This window comes from Dendrobates tinctorius, unplaced genomic scaffold (genome assembly GCF_039654945.1).
Source record: "Dendrobates tinctorius isolate UK_male_01 unplaced genomic scaffold, ASM3965494v1 ptg000060l, whole genome shotgun sequence".
Lineage (NCBI taxonomy): Eukaryota > Metazoa > Chordata > Amphibia > Anura > Dendrobatidae > Dendrobates > Dendrobates tinctorius.
The window spans coordinates 82,498,906-82,514,831 of NW_027361728.1; the positions used below are offsets into that span (position 1 = coordinate 82,498,906).

Here is a 15,926-nt window from a genome sequence, read left to right on the forward strand (position 1 = left end):
CAAAGCATCATTTGTTGAGTACTTTACTTGCTCCCATTCCAATCTCCTTTGAAAATTTAATTTGCCATCCTCATTGTAAAAAGTCAACTCATTCTGCTTTCTTCTAAGAAAACCATGGTTAGGGTCCCAAGGAGACAATGGTGTACAGTATTTTGGCTCTACCTTACAATCAAGTAATTCAGATCCACATGTGTCACAGTACAATGATTGACTATTTGTTAGACAGTCCCTTTCCGTGGTACACAGCACTTACATGACAGAATCACTAGTAGTGGTGCAGACAGCAGCCAAGTGCAAAGTCACTCTGACACCTTCCAATGGGCAAATGACAACATCTTCGGCCAGGTCTTCTCCTTCCAACGTCTGCAGGAGAGATGAATATTTCTTGTGTATTTCTCTCCAGATCGAAAGCTTAGACTTCACATCCACTGGATCCACCCTGTAAATGTCATAATAAAAACGTGTATTTAGAAGAAAAGAGGAATTATTTGTGGACATTTCTGTGCATTTTCATTTTTTCCATCCTCGTCTTCAGAAAACCAAACATTTTTATGCTTTCGTTGACATAGTTGCATGTGGGCTTTTATTTGCGGGATTAGTTGTTCTTTTGAATGACCACAATTATTTTTGCCAAAATACTGGAATGGTGCAACACCGAAATCACACACTTTAATTGCCACTATCAGAAACTGACAATAGCATCTAAGGAGATAAACAGCAGCAACTGGAGCCAACTTTGGACATAGCTGTATACAGCAGGCATCTACTGCGTATGGTGCAGTCTGAGCATCACTGTCACCACTCTGTTATCAGATGTCCCAAAATCAGGGGCAACTTCCCTGTCCCTAACACTAGAGGCGCCCTAGCTCGCCCTGTTCCCCGGGTTGCTTCTGATTGTGAAGATGCCGGGGCCATGTACCTTGCCTTATCTCCTGAATCCGCCCTCAGTCTGTACCCTTCCCCCACTCAGGGAAGACGGGAGCAGTAGTGTACCATAGTTCACCAACCAGACTAACAAAGTAATACGAACAGGGGTAACGCAAAATACAAAACACGCAAATATACTCACACACAACAGAGGAATGCACTGGGGAGTGGAGGATGGGGTTAAACCAAAGTAGGAGTAGAACAGGAATGATCAAACAATCAAACCCTACCAATAGTCACAGATAAATCCAACAAATGCCTTTTCCAATAATAACCACCACCAACCTCCAGCCATGCAGCACAATCAACTCTGACAATGAGTGCTGCCAGAGCCCAGAGTAAATAGGTGATGGGAGCGGCTAACAGTGCACAGCCGAGAGCCTTAGCTACAGGAGTAATTAAAAAGTTTTTGGGCGCACAGCTAGTAAGTAACACAATACCTATAATAAGGGGGAGCAAATCAGTGGTCACACAATAGTAACAGCCAAAAAGAGAAAAAGAAGGACCACAAATAGAAATGCACACCAACCATGTATAATAAACAGGAAAAGCTTTAACAACCATAATAAAAACATCTAAAAATAGTGAATAATCTACCCACTATTAACCCTTCTTATGTACGAAATAAATAGATATAGCAATACAGCAATTCTGTTATATATAACACACGTGTGAGTTGGAAACCATGTAGAAGAGTAGAGTATAGAAATCATGGAACCATCATATACAAAATAATGTCCAACCCTAATCAGCCACGTGAGAATGACCAAATATAAAGAATATATGTATATGGCCCTCAGTAAAAAATATCATAATTCCAAATTTGGCATACAAAATACCCTATCCACCACTATCCCAGGGCACATGTTGGTATAATATGTGAATACACTATTGATAATCGGGCATATTGTTGCTGATGCTTTATCTCCCTGGGCACTTTTCATATTATTGACAATGCTGGTGGATAGGGTATTTTTTATGTCAGATTTGGAATTATGATCTTTTTTCCTGAGGGTCATATACATATATTCTTTATATTCAGCCATTTTCAAGTGGCTGATTAGGGTTGGACATTATTTTGCATATGATGGTTCCATGATTTCTATACTCGACTCTTCTACATGGTTTCCAACTCACACGTGTGTTATATGTAACAGAAATGCCGTATTGCTATATCTATTTATTTCGTACATAAGAAGGGTTAACAGTGGGTGGATTATTCACTATTTTTAGATGTTTTTATTATGGTTGTTATTAAAGCTTTCCTGTTTTTTATACATGTTTGGTGTGCATATCTATTTGTGGTCCTTCTTTTTCTCTTTTTGGCCTTAGCTAGAGGAGCGCTCAATAGAGCAGATTAACCCCTGCACTGCCCAAAGAAATTTACACTGTTTAATACGAAGGTGAAGTGCTTCGAAACCATGCAGGAATAGGAGAAATCAGACGCTGTGGACTCCTTGATCCTCGCTTTCACGGTAAACCAGTGACAGTAACATGTTGTGAAAGGGTTAAATAATTTCAGTATTTACCGGTAATTTCATTTTCCCAAATCCCATGACAGCACCTGGGAGAGAGTGGGATCTGCCCCTATCACTGGACAGGAAGCCAAGAGCACAACATAAAAAGGCAACACCCACTTCCTCCTTCAATGTAGTTTCCAAGAAGTCAAGTAGGAGTCACCCATTATTCATACATTCACTCACGCCTGTTCTTCATTGTGAGAAGAGAAGATTGAGAACCAGCACCAACCATAAGCCAGACAGAAAGACTAAATCGGGTGCTTTAATGGGTTTCAGGAAAATCAAATCACCGGTAATTATACTTCCTCTCACCCATGACAGCACCTGAGCGACAATGACCAACGAATCCTCGGATAGGGAGGGAGCACCTATGTAAAATCTTACAGCTGAAGAAAAATCTCAAGAATATCCTAGTTGAAGATTATGAAAGTTTTAGATTTATTTCAATCACGACCATGTCTCTATTGAATTGGAGCTACAACAAAAAAAAGCACCAACATATGTTCACACTAGGCATTTTTTTCTGCAGCAAAACCTGGAATGGAGACCCAAAAGTCATTAAAAGTCATTATCTCAGTAAATTAGAATACTTTATAACACCAGCTTGAAAAATTATTTTAAAATCCAAAATGTTGGCCTGCTGAAATGTATATTCAGTAAATGCACTCAATACTTGGTCGGGGCTCCTTTTGCATCAATGCGGCGTGGCATGGAGGCGATCAGCCTGTGGCAATGCTGAGGTGTTATGGAAGCCCAGGTTGCTTTGATTGCAGCCTTCAGCTCATCTGCATTTTTGGGTCTGGTGTCTCATCTTCCTCTTGATAATACCCCATAGATTCTCTGTGGGGTTAAGGTCAGGTGAGATTGCTGGCCAATCAAGCACAGTGATATTGTTTTCAAACCAGGTATTGGTACTTTTGGCAGTGTGGACAGGTGCCAAGTCCTGCTGGAAAATGAAATTTTCCATCTCCAAAAAGCTTGTCGGCAGAGGGAAGCATGAAGTGCTGTAAAATTTCCTGGTAGACGGCTGCGCTGACTTTGGCCTTGATAAAACACAGTGGACCTACATCAGCAGATGACATGGCTCCCCAAACCATCACTGATTGTGGAAATTTCACACTAGACCTCAAGCAGCTTGGATTGTGGCCTCTCCACTCTTCTTTCAGACTCTGGGACCTTGATTTCCAAATTAAATGCAAAATTTACTTTAATCTGAAAGCAACACCTTGAACCACTGAGCAACAGTCCAGTTCTTTTTCTCTTTGACCCAGGTAAGACGCTTCTGGTGTTGTCTATTGGTCATGAGTGACTTCACACAAGGAATGCGACACTTGTAGCCCATGTTCTGGATACGTCTGTGTATGGTGGCTCTTGAAGCAATGACTCCAGCAGAAGTCCACTCCTTGCGAATCTCACCCAAATTTTTGAATGGCCTTTTCAACAATCCTTTCAAGGCTGTGGTTATCCCGGTTGCATATGCACTTTTTTTTTTTTACACTTTTTCCTTCCACTCAACGATCCATTAATATGCTTGGATACAGCACTCTGTGAACAGCCAGCTTTTTTAGTAATGACCTTTTGTGGCTTACCCTCCTTGTGGAGTGTGTCAATGACTGCCTTCTCAACATCTGTCAAGTCAGCAGTCTTCCCCATGATTGTGGAACCTACTGAAACAGACTAAAAGACCTTTTTAAACGCTTAGGAAGCCTTTACAGGTGTTTTTTGTTAATTATTCTAATTTACTGAGATAATGACTTTTGGGTTTTCATTGGCTGTAAGCTATAATCATCAACATTAACAGATATAAACACTTCAAATAGATAACTGTTTGTAATGACTCTATATAATATATGAGCTTCACTTTTTGTATTGAAGAACTGAAATAAATTAACTTTTTGATATTCTAATTTTGTGAGAAACACCTGTAGCACCAGAAGAATGTGATCCAAATTGTTATGTAAAATGTTCCCAATAAAAGCTTCAACTCAATTCGCAAAAAATTCAAGTCCCCACTCAGGTCTGCCATCTGTTATCAGACATATAGTGAGCTTCCACGTTACTGGTAGTACAAACGCTCTGGGAAAGCAAAATGGCTCCTCACCCCCAAAAGAAATTTAGCAAATTCTGCATTCTTAAACGCCTCCTCCCTTCTGAGCCTCACAGTGTACCAAAACCACCTTTAGCGTCCATGTTTGGCATTTATGAAATGATGAGAGCCCGCCTAGGGCGTGTGTCTCTAGAAGCATGAGCTGGGCACTACATATTGGGCACTACAATGTACTGAAGACTACAATGGTGGTTTTAAATGTTCACTCTGCAACATCCACTGCTGCTTGCTTTTGGAAAACACCCATGGAGACAAAATAGTCACTACACCTGTAGTTACTGTAGATAAATTCCCAAAGGGGTATAATTTCCAAAATATACTCACTTGAGGGGGAAAACTGCTCTTCTAGCACTTAGGGGCTCTGTATATGGAGTCTGAAAACTATTCTAGAAAAATCTGCACTCCCGGAGGCAAATAGCGCTTTGTCCCTCCCAAGTCTCGCCATATGGCTAAGCAGTACTGTACAGTCATATATGGGGGATTCCTACATTCAGCAGAAATTGTGGGACAACTTTTGGTGCCATTTTCACCCACTTCCCCATGTAAATATGAAAAATATGGGGCAAAAGCTAAATTTTGGTGGTAAAAATGTAATCATTATTTCTTCACTGTCCAATGGTAGAAAATTCCGTGTCAATATAATCACTGTACCCCTACATGAATTGATTGAGAGGTATAATTTGTAAAATAGGGTTGCTTATGGGGGAGGTTCTGCTGTTCTGGCAACTCAGGGGCTCTCCCACCAGCAAACTGTATCAGTAAAATCTGCACTATAATACGGCGCGCATTCTCTTCTGATCATTACACTCTGCTGCATTAAGTATTTCCCAATAACATGTATGGTATTGGTGCACTCAGGAGAAATTTTTACAACAAACTGAGCTCCATTTTTAATATTAGTCCTTAGAAAAAAATAAAAACTTGGGACTAAAACTAAATTTTGGTGGTAAAAATGTAATTATTTTCTCTTCAGCACCCAATAGTATAAAATTCTGTGAGGCACATGTGGTGACAATATGATCACTGCTGCCCTAGATTAATTAATTGGGGGGGGTAGTTTGTAACATGAAGTCATTTAAGAGGAGATTCTGCTGTTTAGCACCTCAGGAGCTCTGGCAATGTGACATGGCACATTCAAACCAGCACAGCAAAATCTGAACTCCAATACAGCACTTCTTCCCTTCCAATCTTTACACTGTGCTTCAAAAGTAGTTTTTGACCACATATCAGGCACCTATATACGCAGGACAAATTACACGACAAATTTTGTCATCCATTTTCTCATGTTATCCTTGTAAAAATAAAAAAAATGGTTTGAAAGTAACATTTTTGTTAAAAAAAAAGTTAAATGTTCATTTTGTTTTTCCACATTCCATTAATTTCTTTGAAATACATGAATGGTTAATAAACTTGGTTTATTAACGTGGTTTTGAGTACCTTGAGGGGTGCAATTTTTAGAATGGCGTCACTTTTGGGTGCTTTCTGTCATATAGGCCCCTCAAAGTCTCTCAAAATGTGATGTAGTCACTAAAAAAAATGGTTTTGTAAATTTTTTGGGAAATATGAGAAATTGCTGGTCAATTTTTAACCCTTCTAATTTCCTAACAAAAAAAATAATGTTTTAAAAATTGATGTAGACATATGGGAAATATTATTTATTAACTATTCTGTGTGACATAACTCTGTTTAAGGGCATAAAAATGTAGTTTGAAAATTGCTAAGTTTTTGCCAAATTTACGATTTTTTCTACAAATAATCGCAAGTCATATCGAACAAATTTTACTACTATCATGAAGTAGAAAATGTCATGGAAAAAAAAAAAAAAAAATCTCAGAAGCAGGAGGGTCCGTTGAAATGTTCCAGAGTTATTACCACACAAGGTGACATTGGTCAGAATTGTAAAAGATGGCCTGGCCATGAAGGTAATAGGCTTGTGGGATAAATGGGTTACTAGAAGCAGAAGTTAAGTGATTCAAAGAACCTGGTAACATTAACAGGGCCATAAATACATTCCTAGTTGCCAATGGACCCAGCAACTGCACCTGCTTAAACTATTACTTAACATCAAACCCAAAATTGTTGACATTTTCCACCGAAGTAAGGCTGGTTTCACATTTGCGGTTATTTTCGCGGTAATTTAGCGCTAAATAGCGCATGCGGTTTTTTTTCCTATACTTTGCATGGGATGCGCTTATGTGCGCATACACATGCGTTTGTACGCGTTTTACCGCGCATGCGTTTTTTTGCGGTATGCGCTCGGGCGCACAAAATGCAACTTGTTGCATTTTTTGTGCGTCCGATTTGCCTCAAAAAAATGCATGCGCGCGCAATGCGTTTTTTTACAGCAAGACACCCATTATAAGTCTATGGTGAGCATATGTGCGCATTGGCATGCTTATGTATGCGTTTTTTTGCACATGCGTTTTTTTTTTTACCATTAGTTTAGACAATGGAATTTAGGGGTTTGGGTAAAGTTAGGGTTAGTTAAGGGGGTTTAGGGTTAGGGTTAAGTATGGTTTGGTTAAGGGTTAGGGTCAGGGTTAGGGTTAAGTATGGTTTGGTTAAGGGTTAGGGTCAGGGTTAGGGTTAAGGTTAAGTATGGTTTGGTTAAGGGTTAGGGTCAGGGTTAGGGTTAAGTATGGTTTGGTTAAGGGTTAGGGTTAAGTATGGTTTGGTTAAGGGTTAGGGTCAGGGTTAGGGTCAGGGTTAGGGTTAGGGTTAAGGTTAAGTATGGTTTGGTTAAGGGTTAGGGTCAGGGTTAGTGTCAGGGTTAGGGTTAAGTATGGTTTGGTTAAGGGTTAGGGTCAGGGTTAGGGTTAAGTATGGTTTGGTTAAGGGTTAGGGTCAGGGTTAGGGTTAAGTATGGTTTGGTTAAGGGTTAGGGTTAGGGTCAGGGTTAGGGTTAGTAAAGTCATGGTTTGGGTTAGTGTGAGTGGCCACCTAATGTTGGAAAAAAACGCAAACGCGGTAAAAACGCACTAAAAACGCATACAAACGCTTAAAAACGCTGCGTTTTTTTCATGCATGCTCATAAAAATGCTTGAAAAAAACGCAGCAGTTGTATGCTTTTGTATGCGTTTTTCAATGCGTTTTTTTGCGGGAAAAACGCGCTGCAAAAAAAAGCAAGTGTGAAACAGGCCTAAGGTCCCCTTTAAGGTCACGAAACCCTTCTGGTGTCAATGATCACCTAATAGTTCAAAATATTTACGAAACACAAAGCTATCAAGGGTAGACTGAGCATCCCAAAATGCCAAAGTATTTCAAATTTTTTTTTAATCCAAATTTAGCAAATCTTTTTTTTTTTGGTGTGTTCCTTAGTATGTAAGGAACGTAAGCTGAAACAGACAACTACAGTTCGAGATTTCCACCTTTACTGAATCGTAACCAAGTACTAAGACCTGATACAACTAGAAAACGTAAAAAAAAGTCTGATCTATTTAATATACAGAAGAACCACGGTTAAACATTCATTTAGGGATGATAGAATTTATCCTATTCTTTATAACGGCATCCATTCCACAACTTAAATGGATGCTAATAATACATTCCAACTATGAAAATTGTTAGTTGAAAACAGTCAAATGCAAAACAGATTAGTTGTCAATTAAAGAGATGATGCACCACTTTTTTTTTCCCCCGTTTCGCATGAGGAAGAGACTTAGGCCTGTTTCACACTTCCGTTTTTGACCATCAGTCAAAATCCGCCGATTTTGCAAAAAAACGGATCCGCCATTTTTTTGGCGGATCCGGTTTTTTCCCCATTGACTTGCATTACTGGCGGATCTTGACGGATGGCCATCCGTTGGATCCGTTTTTTTTGCGGATCCGTCAATTATTTTTGCATCCGCCGAGATGCCTGGACGGACCATGTAACTTTTTTTGTAGTGCAGGATCCGCATTTTTATACAGCGCATGCCCGGAGGAATGAAGTCAGGAGGAAATTTAACCCTGAAATCATTTCTGGTGGCCAGGGAAGAAAAAAAAATTCTCTCTCTCTCGCAGCGATTCCTTTAAAATTCTTCATTCGGCGGATCCGTCAAAAAAAACGGATCCGGTGGCATCTGTTCACATCAGTTAGGAACGCATCCGCTTTTCCGCCTTTTGGCGGATTTTAACTGACACTAAAAACTGAAGTGTGAAACAGGCCTTAGTCAGAAAAATATAACAGACCTCATATGGTATTGGTCAAAGCTCAGATGGTCTTAAACCAAGGTATTAGAACACCGTCCCTTCAACCATTTACGTCATGGACATATCATCCTGTTCTGGAGTAATAATCAGAACGGTCTTACCTTAAGTGAAGGCATTTGGCTTAATTAGCGAAGAAGTTTCTCCTTCGCCAAAAGAATCTGACAGATAAGGAGACATTTTAACTCATCCATCAATTCCTCCTCTTAATAGGTTTATTGCAGAGGTGCCATTTTACCACTGTTGAGGGCAGAGCAGAGTCCTGCAGGAGCCATGACGGGAAGCAAAGAAGAGGACGTCACCGTTAGAAGATGGGAGGCGCCGGACCGGACCACGACACCCATCGGATCAAAACCGGACGCCCCTGGGTGAGTATAATATAACTCATTTTTCTTATCTTTCAGGTTACATCGGGGGCTTATCTACAGCATTACAGAATTCTGTAGATAAGCCACTGATAGTGGTGCCGGCAGCTGATACTCGAAAAAAATAGGTGACAGATTCCCTTTAAACTGGTCAGATTAGCCATGCCAAAACTACAAATTCCATTAGAAGGGTAACCTGGAACATCAGTGATTAACAAATGCCAGCCAGCCCATATAATAACTCCAGATACCAAACATTAAATGGATTTACAATACTTTCATTTGGCTTATCAAAACCATGACCAACTCCAACTAGAAGCATAACTGAGACATAGATGTTAAATGTAGACCAGTTCAATATTCTATCCAAATATGAGGGATTGAATGGAAATCTGTTGGGACTCATCAGCTACCCTCAAGACTGTATTTTATTAAGGCCCCTCCTTATTGCTTAATATAATCACCACAGACCAACAGTATGATCTGGAAGCAATCCTTATCAAGATCAACAGTATTGCTGGTAAAGGGTAGAGAAGTTTTGAGACAGTAGTGAAAACAGACCTACAAGCCCCAAGTTGGCTGGCTAACCAGGCAAAAGGCATGGCCTCCAAAATTTGCACATAACACAGAAAGTTATACTCCACAGAAGGCCCCATTAAGTCCAACCATGAGGCAAAGGCAGCCGAAGAGAACCCTAGACCTGAGATGACAGGCTATTCAACAACTACAAAATGGAAGGAAAAACTTTAGGCAGGCAAAACATGAGACATGGGGCGAGAGACCCAACACACCAGACTTAAGGCTAGACATGGGGCAGCAGGCTCAACGCACAAGGCATGAGGTAGCAGGTTCAACATACTAGAAATGAGTGAAACACAGAAAAACACAATAAAACGTGTAAAAATACTCGGTTTTAAAAAAGTAACAATAAACAGCAAGTGCTAGTAAAAATATGAAAAAAAAAACAGGTTAATTAGTTGATACGTGTTTTTTTTCAAAAAATGTATACTAAGCCGCTCTACTAAATGTCAAGGTAACACGTGTCAGAGCAGTACCTAACTGATGTATTTAAAAACCTGATCATGTGTATAGTACCTATATGAGCAGGGTTCAGACAGGTGATGTCCGATGTGGACACACTGCAGAGAACGGCTTATACGTGCATGGCCCACAAAGCAAGGGTGGAAACCTCCCTAATCTTGTAAAAAACAAGAAACCAATTAATTGCAAACACATGGGCCATGCACACAGTGAGCAATACTAGAAATGAGGCCAGACAGCCAGACCAACATACAAGACACAAGGTCAGGCACTATGGAGATGCAAACACAGAATCTGTTGACAAGTGCTTTAACCAACTAATTGATGGAAGTGGGAGTTGCATTTTTTGTGCTGTTGGCTTCTGGACCAGTGATGAGGCAGATCCCACAATAAACTTAACTTTCTGTAGTGAGGGAGCCTGTAGATTTCATTCTGTCTGTGGTAACCATTAAATCTTTTGTGCAAAAGGATGTGAATATACGTTGGCACTAGGGTCCACATGTGAGGAGGAGGCTCCCGAACGCAGGTACAGTAACAGTGCCAGCATCTGTGTCTAAAAACAGTGGCCAAAGCCAAGCTCCAATCGCTGCTGTTAATCATTTAAATGCTGCCTTCATTTTCTGATAGTGAATTGGTCGCCAGTATGCATGAGCATCGGCGCTCATCAGCCCAGTATATAGAACAAGTGATCAAACATTCGCGGGTTCAAGTCCCCTATGGACTAAAAAATAAGGTTACAAAAAAGCAATGCTATGTGATGACAATTACATGCCAGGCCGGCCAGATTTCCTCTGCGTTTTTGCTGTTAAACTTAAGCGAGGCCTCTTCTCATGAATCTCATCACTGCTGCTCCCACCACCTTCAGACACCGAGCTGGATGGCTGTGTAAGGGTCTGCAGTTGACAGATGAAGTCCTCTCTTTCCTTCTGCAAAGCCGCATACATAGAGGCCACCAAATACTGAGACAAGAGGAAACAAACATAAAATCATTGATGATCAATATAAAATAAAGTGCAATCAATAAAGACCTGACTAGCCCTCCCAGTGATCGCTTGTATTTCTTTACATATATATCCATTTATCCTATATGACTAACGTGTGCACACTTTCCTATATGACCAATATATGTATATGTAATTCTATATTACCAATACATGTATACATTATTCTATATGACCGATATTTGTATACAATTCATTCCATATCACCATTATGTGTGTATATTTGTATTCTATATGGCTGATATACGAATGATTAAGGATAATTCTCAAGATCTTGACTGTGTAAAATTGAAAAGCGTTTGTAAAGACCTTTGACATTTTCTTCTTAATAAAAATCCTCTTTATTACCAAGAAGAAAGTTTTAATATTTACTGATCATTGCCTAGGTTACTGACCACCTCTGCAGTCTATCAGTGGAGGCCTCTCTCCTATGTAAGGAGTGCAGCTCTTACAAGCGCTTTGGTATAAAGTTGTAAGTGCTGCTCTGAAGCTGGCTGGATCCGGCCCTTGCACTATCATGCTAGAGATAGATGCTTCATATAGGAACAGTTGCGTACAATTCAAGCCAGCCCTGCGACCATACTGCTGGCACAAACTGTCAGGAGCGCACCAAACCCTCTGGCAAGTAGGAACCCAGGAGACTGGGGAGCAGTGTACTCCTGAAGACAACCCCAGCTGAGACAACCATTGTAACAAATATGCCTGTTGCTGTGCCTTATAGTAATAACATTTCTTACCATTTGCTGACTCTGATTTCCTAGGACATCAACAAAGGCCTTGCAGACACAACGGATATAATCACTGCGGACCTTATTAGCACATTCATAACCTGGAGGCACAATGGTCAAAAAGTACTCTACTATCCGACAAAGTGCTTCTCTTAATAGTCCAGACTGGACAACCTTCAAGATTCCTCCTTCAAACATAAGTGCTAGCTTCTTAAGCAGAATATTAAGGTAGACAGGTTGTATGTTTATGTAAGACTCCGGCTCAGGCGGAAACAAAACCTTCACTACATCCAGTAGTGGAACTTCAAATAACAATTGTTCATCTACATCCATGTCATTAATATACGCCAGCATCCCAAAAAATACAGTGAAGAAAAGGTATGCAGCCTGATCTGGTGGTCCTCCCAAAATGATGAGCTCCTTTACAAAATGTAATGCCAACACTTTTAGCGCTGAACCCCCGTAGTCTAACAAAGAACAGCCAAGCCCCCAAAGGACCAGGTCCTGCCTTTGAAAATGAAAAGCAGAAATGTCAGCAACATTGTCAGTCATGACCATTAACATGGTTGTTTCTAGTGACTCCACTTGATGTAAATTCTTCAACTGAAAAGCAGCGGGCCTCAGATTCGCCTGGCTCTCCATACCATTGCATAAGAACCTGCTGAACGATGACGGCCACTCTGCAGACCCCTCCAAGCTTTTTTTGTGCAAATGAATGAGATCTTCAAAAAGATGCAGAAAATCACTTGTAAGTTTGCCAAAAATAGATGGACTTTTATTTCTAAAAAGGAACAGCAGTGAATGTATGACTCCAGCGATTTTCTTGTGTAAGAGTTTGCAGCTTGGGGTAGCAGCAATCCGGAGGAGCCTGGTGATTATCCAATTGCTGAACTCTGGTAGGAAGAAAACATATTGGGGACGTTAGTGTAACACATGGTTAGATTACATGCAATGTACACCTTTACAAAGTGTATTTTATCCACTGTATCCGCGATTAAAAATATTCTAGTCTTTTGGAGTCCACAGCTCTTATGCAGACGTATGTGCCTCCACGTTGTGTCTACAGTTTCAGTGCCTATGTCTAAAAAAATGAAACGAGTTCTGAGGATTTCCATTTCAGAAAGCTATTTTTACCATTAGTCAACTTGTTTATTTGATAGATTAGCTAGAAGTAGGGTAAAGTACGGATGTAATTTTATAGGCCAGTCCATCTCACTGCTTTAAAAAATAACATATTAATCATGAGTACAGTGAAGGAAATAATTATTTGATCCCTTGCTGATTTTGTAAGTTTGCCCACTGACAAAGACATGAACAGTCTATAATTTTAAGGAGAGGTTAATGTTAACATTGAGAGATAGAAGATCAAAAATAAAATCCAGAAAATCACATTGTATAAATTTGCATTTTGCAGTGAGAAATAAGTATTTGATCCCTCTGGCAAACAAGACTTAATACTTGGTGGCAAAAGAGGGATTTTTGGTTCTTACCATAAAATCTCTTTCTTGAAGCCTTCATTGGGGGACACAGGTTACCATGGGTGTATGCTGCTGCTGCTAGGAGGCTGACACTATGAAAAACGAGAAAATTAGCTCCTCCCCGGCAGTATACACCCACCGACAGGCACCAAGTACCTCAGTTGGTGAAAAAAGCAGGAGAAGCAACAATAACTCTGAAAATATGTACCAACTCAACATGGGACTCGTAGGCCCAACACGGTACGACTTAAACAGGGAGGGTGCTGTGTCCCCCAATGAAGGCTTCAAGAAAGAGATTTTACGGTAAGAACCAAAAATCCCTCTTTCTTTATCGCCTCATTGGGGGACACAGGTTACCATGGGACGTCCCAAAGCAGTCCCAAGGGTGGGAAGAGAGCTTAGGGGAACGTGAAGACAGGACTTAGGTTGTTCGTTGTGCCACCATCGCCTGCAGAACCTTCCTACCTAAGCCTGCATCAGACGAGGCCTGGGTGTGAACCTTGTAGAACCTTGCAAAGGTGTGCAAGGACGAACAGGTCACGGCCCTGCAAAGTTGTAAAGCCAAAGCCTGGTGTCGGACAGCCCAAGAAGCACCTACAACCCGGGCGGAGCGGGCTCTCACTCCCGGAAGGGGCCGTTTTTCCTGAACGCGGTAAGCTTCCAGGATAGTAGAACGAACCCAGCGAGAGATAGTGGACTTGGATGCCGGGAATCCTTTCCGGCGACCTTCAGGGATGACAAGCAGGGAATTGGATTGACGAAAAGAAGCGGTCCTGGCCAGATAGACACACATGGCTCTCACCACATCCAGCTTGTGGAGCGACTTTTCCAGCGGATGAACAGTCGAAGGACAAAAGGAGGGGAGGACGATGTCCTCATTGATGAGGAAGGAAGATATCACCTTGGGAAGGAAGGAGGGAATGGGCCTGAGAACGACCTTATCCTGATTAAGGATTAGGTACGGAGAACGACAGGATAAAGCCGCTAGCTCAGAAACTCTCCTAATGGATGTAATGGCAATCAGAAAAGTCACCTTCCATGAGAGAAGGGAAAGAGGAATGTCCTGGATAGGCTCGAAAGGCGCACTTTGGAGAGCGCCGAGAATGAGATTAAGATCCCACGGATCTATCGGAGAATGGCGAGTAGGGACAATGTGGGCAACTCCCTGGATAAAGGTCTTGACTTGAGGCAAGGGGGCCAGATCCTTCTGGAAAAGAATTGCCAGAGATGAAACCTGGCCTTTGAGAGTACTGAGGGACAGGCTTGCATCTAGGCCGGATTGAAGGAAACCAAGTATGGATGGAATAGAGAGTGACATTGGAAAAACATTGTTGTCGTCGCACCAACTGAAAAAGGCCTTCCAGTACCTATGGTAAATGCGGGAGGAGGCTGATTTTCTAGCTCTAATCATGTCTGAATGACCTGGTTGGAAAAACCTGATTGTCTTAGAATCGCGGCCTCAACAGCCATGCCGTTAAACACAGAGACTGAGAACTCTGGTGGTAAAGGGGGCCTTGTGAGAGAAGATCCAGACGGTCTGGAAGTCTCCAGGGGACGTCCAAAAGCATGTTCACCAAATCCGCATAGCAAGGACGTCTTGGCCAGTCTGGGGCTACCAGAATTACTGGGATGCCTTCTGATTTTATTTTCTTGACTACCATTGGAATCAAGGCCAGTGGAGGAAACAAGTAAGGGAGTCGGAACCGAGACCACGGGATTACCAGAGCGTCGCAACCGACGGCCAGAGGGTCCCTGGACCTGGCTACGAAGCGGGGAACTTTGTGGTTCATCCGGGACGCCATGAGGTCGACGTCTGGAGTGCCCCAACGCTGGCATATCTGATTGAAGACCGTGGGGTGGAGAGACCATTCGCCTGATGCTAGGCCCTGGTGACTTAGGAAGTCGGCTGCCCAATTTTCCACCCCTGGAATGCGAACGGCGGAGATTGCCAGAACGTAACGCTCTGCCCAATGTAGAATCTTTGCTACTTCTGCCATTACTTTTTTGCTGTGAGTACCGCCCCGGTGGTTTATGTACGCCACAGCCGTGGCGTTGTCTGATTGGATTCGGACTGGTTTGTCTGCGAGAAGAGGCTGCCAGCTAAGGAGAGCAAGGAAGATCGCTCTGATTTCCAGCAGGTTGATGGGGAGCAGAGACTCTTGGGCGTTCCAACTCCCTTGGGCCGATTTCTGCTGGAAAACCGCTCCCCACCCGAGAAGACTGGCATCGGTGGTGATGACTTTCCACTGAAGAGGAAGAAAGGACCTCCCTTGCAGGACTGACGAAGGCATTGTCCACCAAGTTATGGATTGCCTCACTCTGGGAGGCAGGAGTATGGGGCGCTCCATGGAGACTGAAGTCTTGTCCCAGACTGAAAGGAGGGACAGTTGAAGGGGACGAGTGTGGAATTGGGCAAAGGGGACGAGTGTGGAATTGGGCAAAGGGGACGGCCTCCATGGAGGCTTTCATCTTCCCCAGGACCCTCATGCAGAACCGAAGGGGAACTGGGACTGTCTTAAGGGATCGGATTCCTTTGCAGAGAGCTGAAAATTTGTCCCTCGGAAGGAACAC

The 15,926-nt window shown here is 42.0% G+C and overlaps 1 protein-coding gene across 2 annotated transcripts in view; it reads right to left on the reverse strand.

The window, feature by feature from the left end:
* ATR (ATR checkpoint kinase) overlaps nt 1–15,926 on the reverse strand; it is a 247,690-nt gene that overhangs the window by 206,290 nt on the left and 25,474 nt on the right. For both annotated transcript variants that reach the window (XM_073579101.1, XM_073579100.1), the window contains exons 4-6: nt 11,887–12,770; nt 10,917–11,107; nt 254–439 (exon numbers count right to left, since the gene is read on the reverse strand). In XM_073579101.1, the coding sequence (XP_073435202.1) occupies nt 254–439; nt 10,917–11,107; nt 11,887–12,770 (1,261 nt within the window). The remainder of the gene's footprint in view (nt 1–253; nt 440–10,916; nt 11,108–11,886; nt 12,771–15,926) is intronic.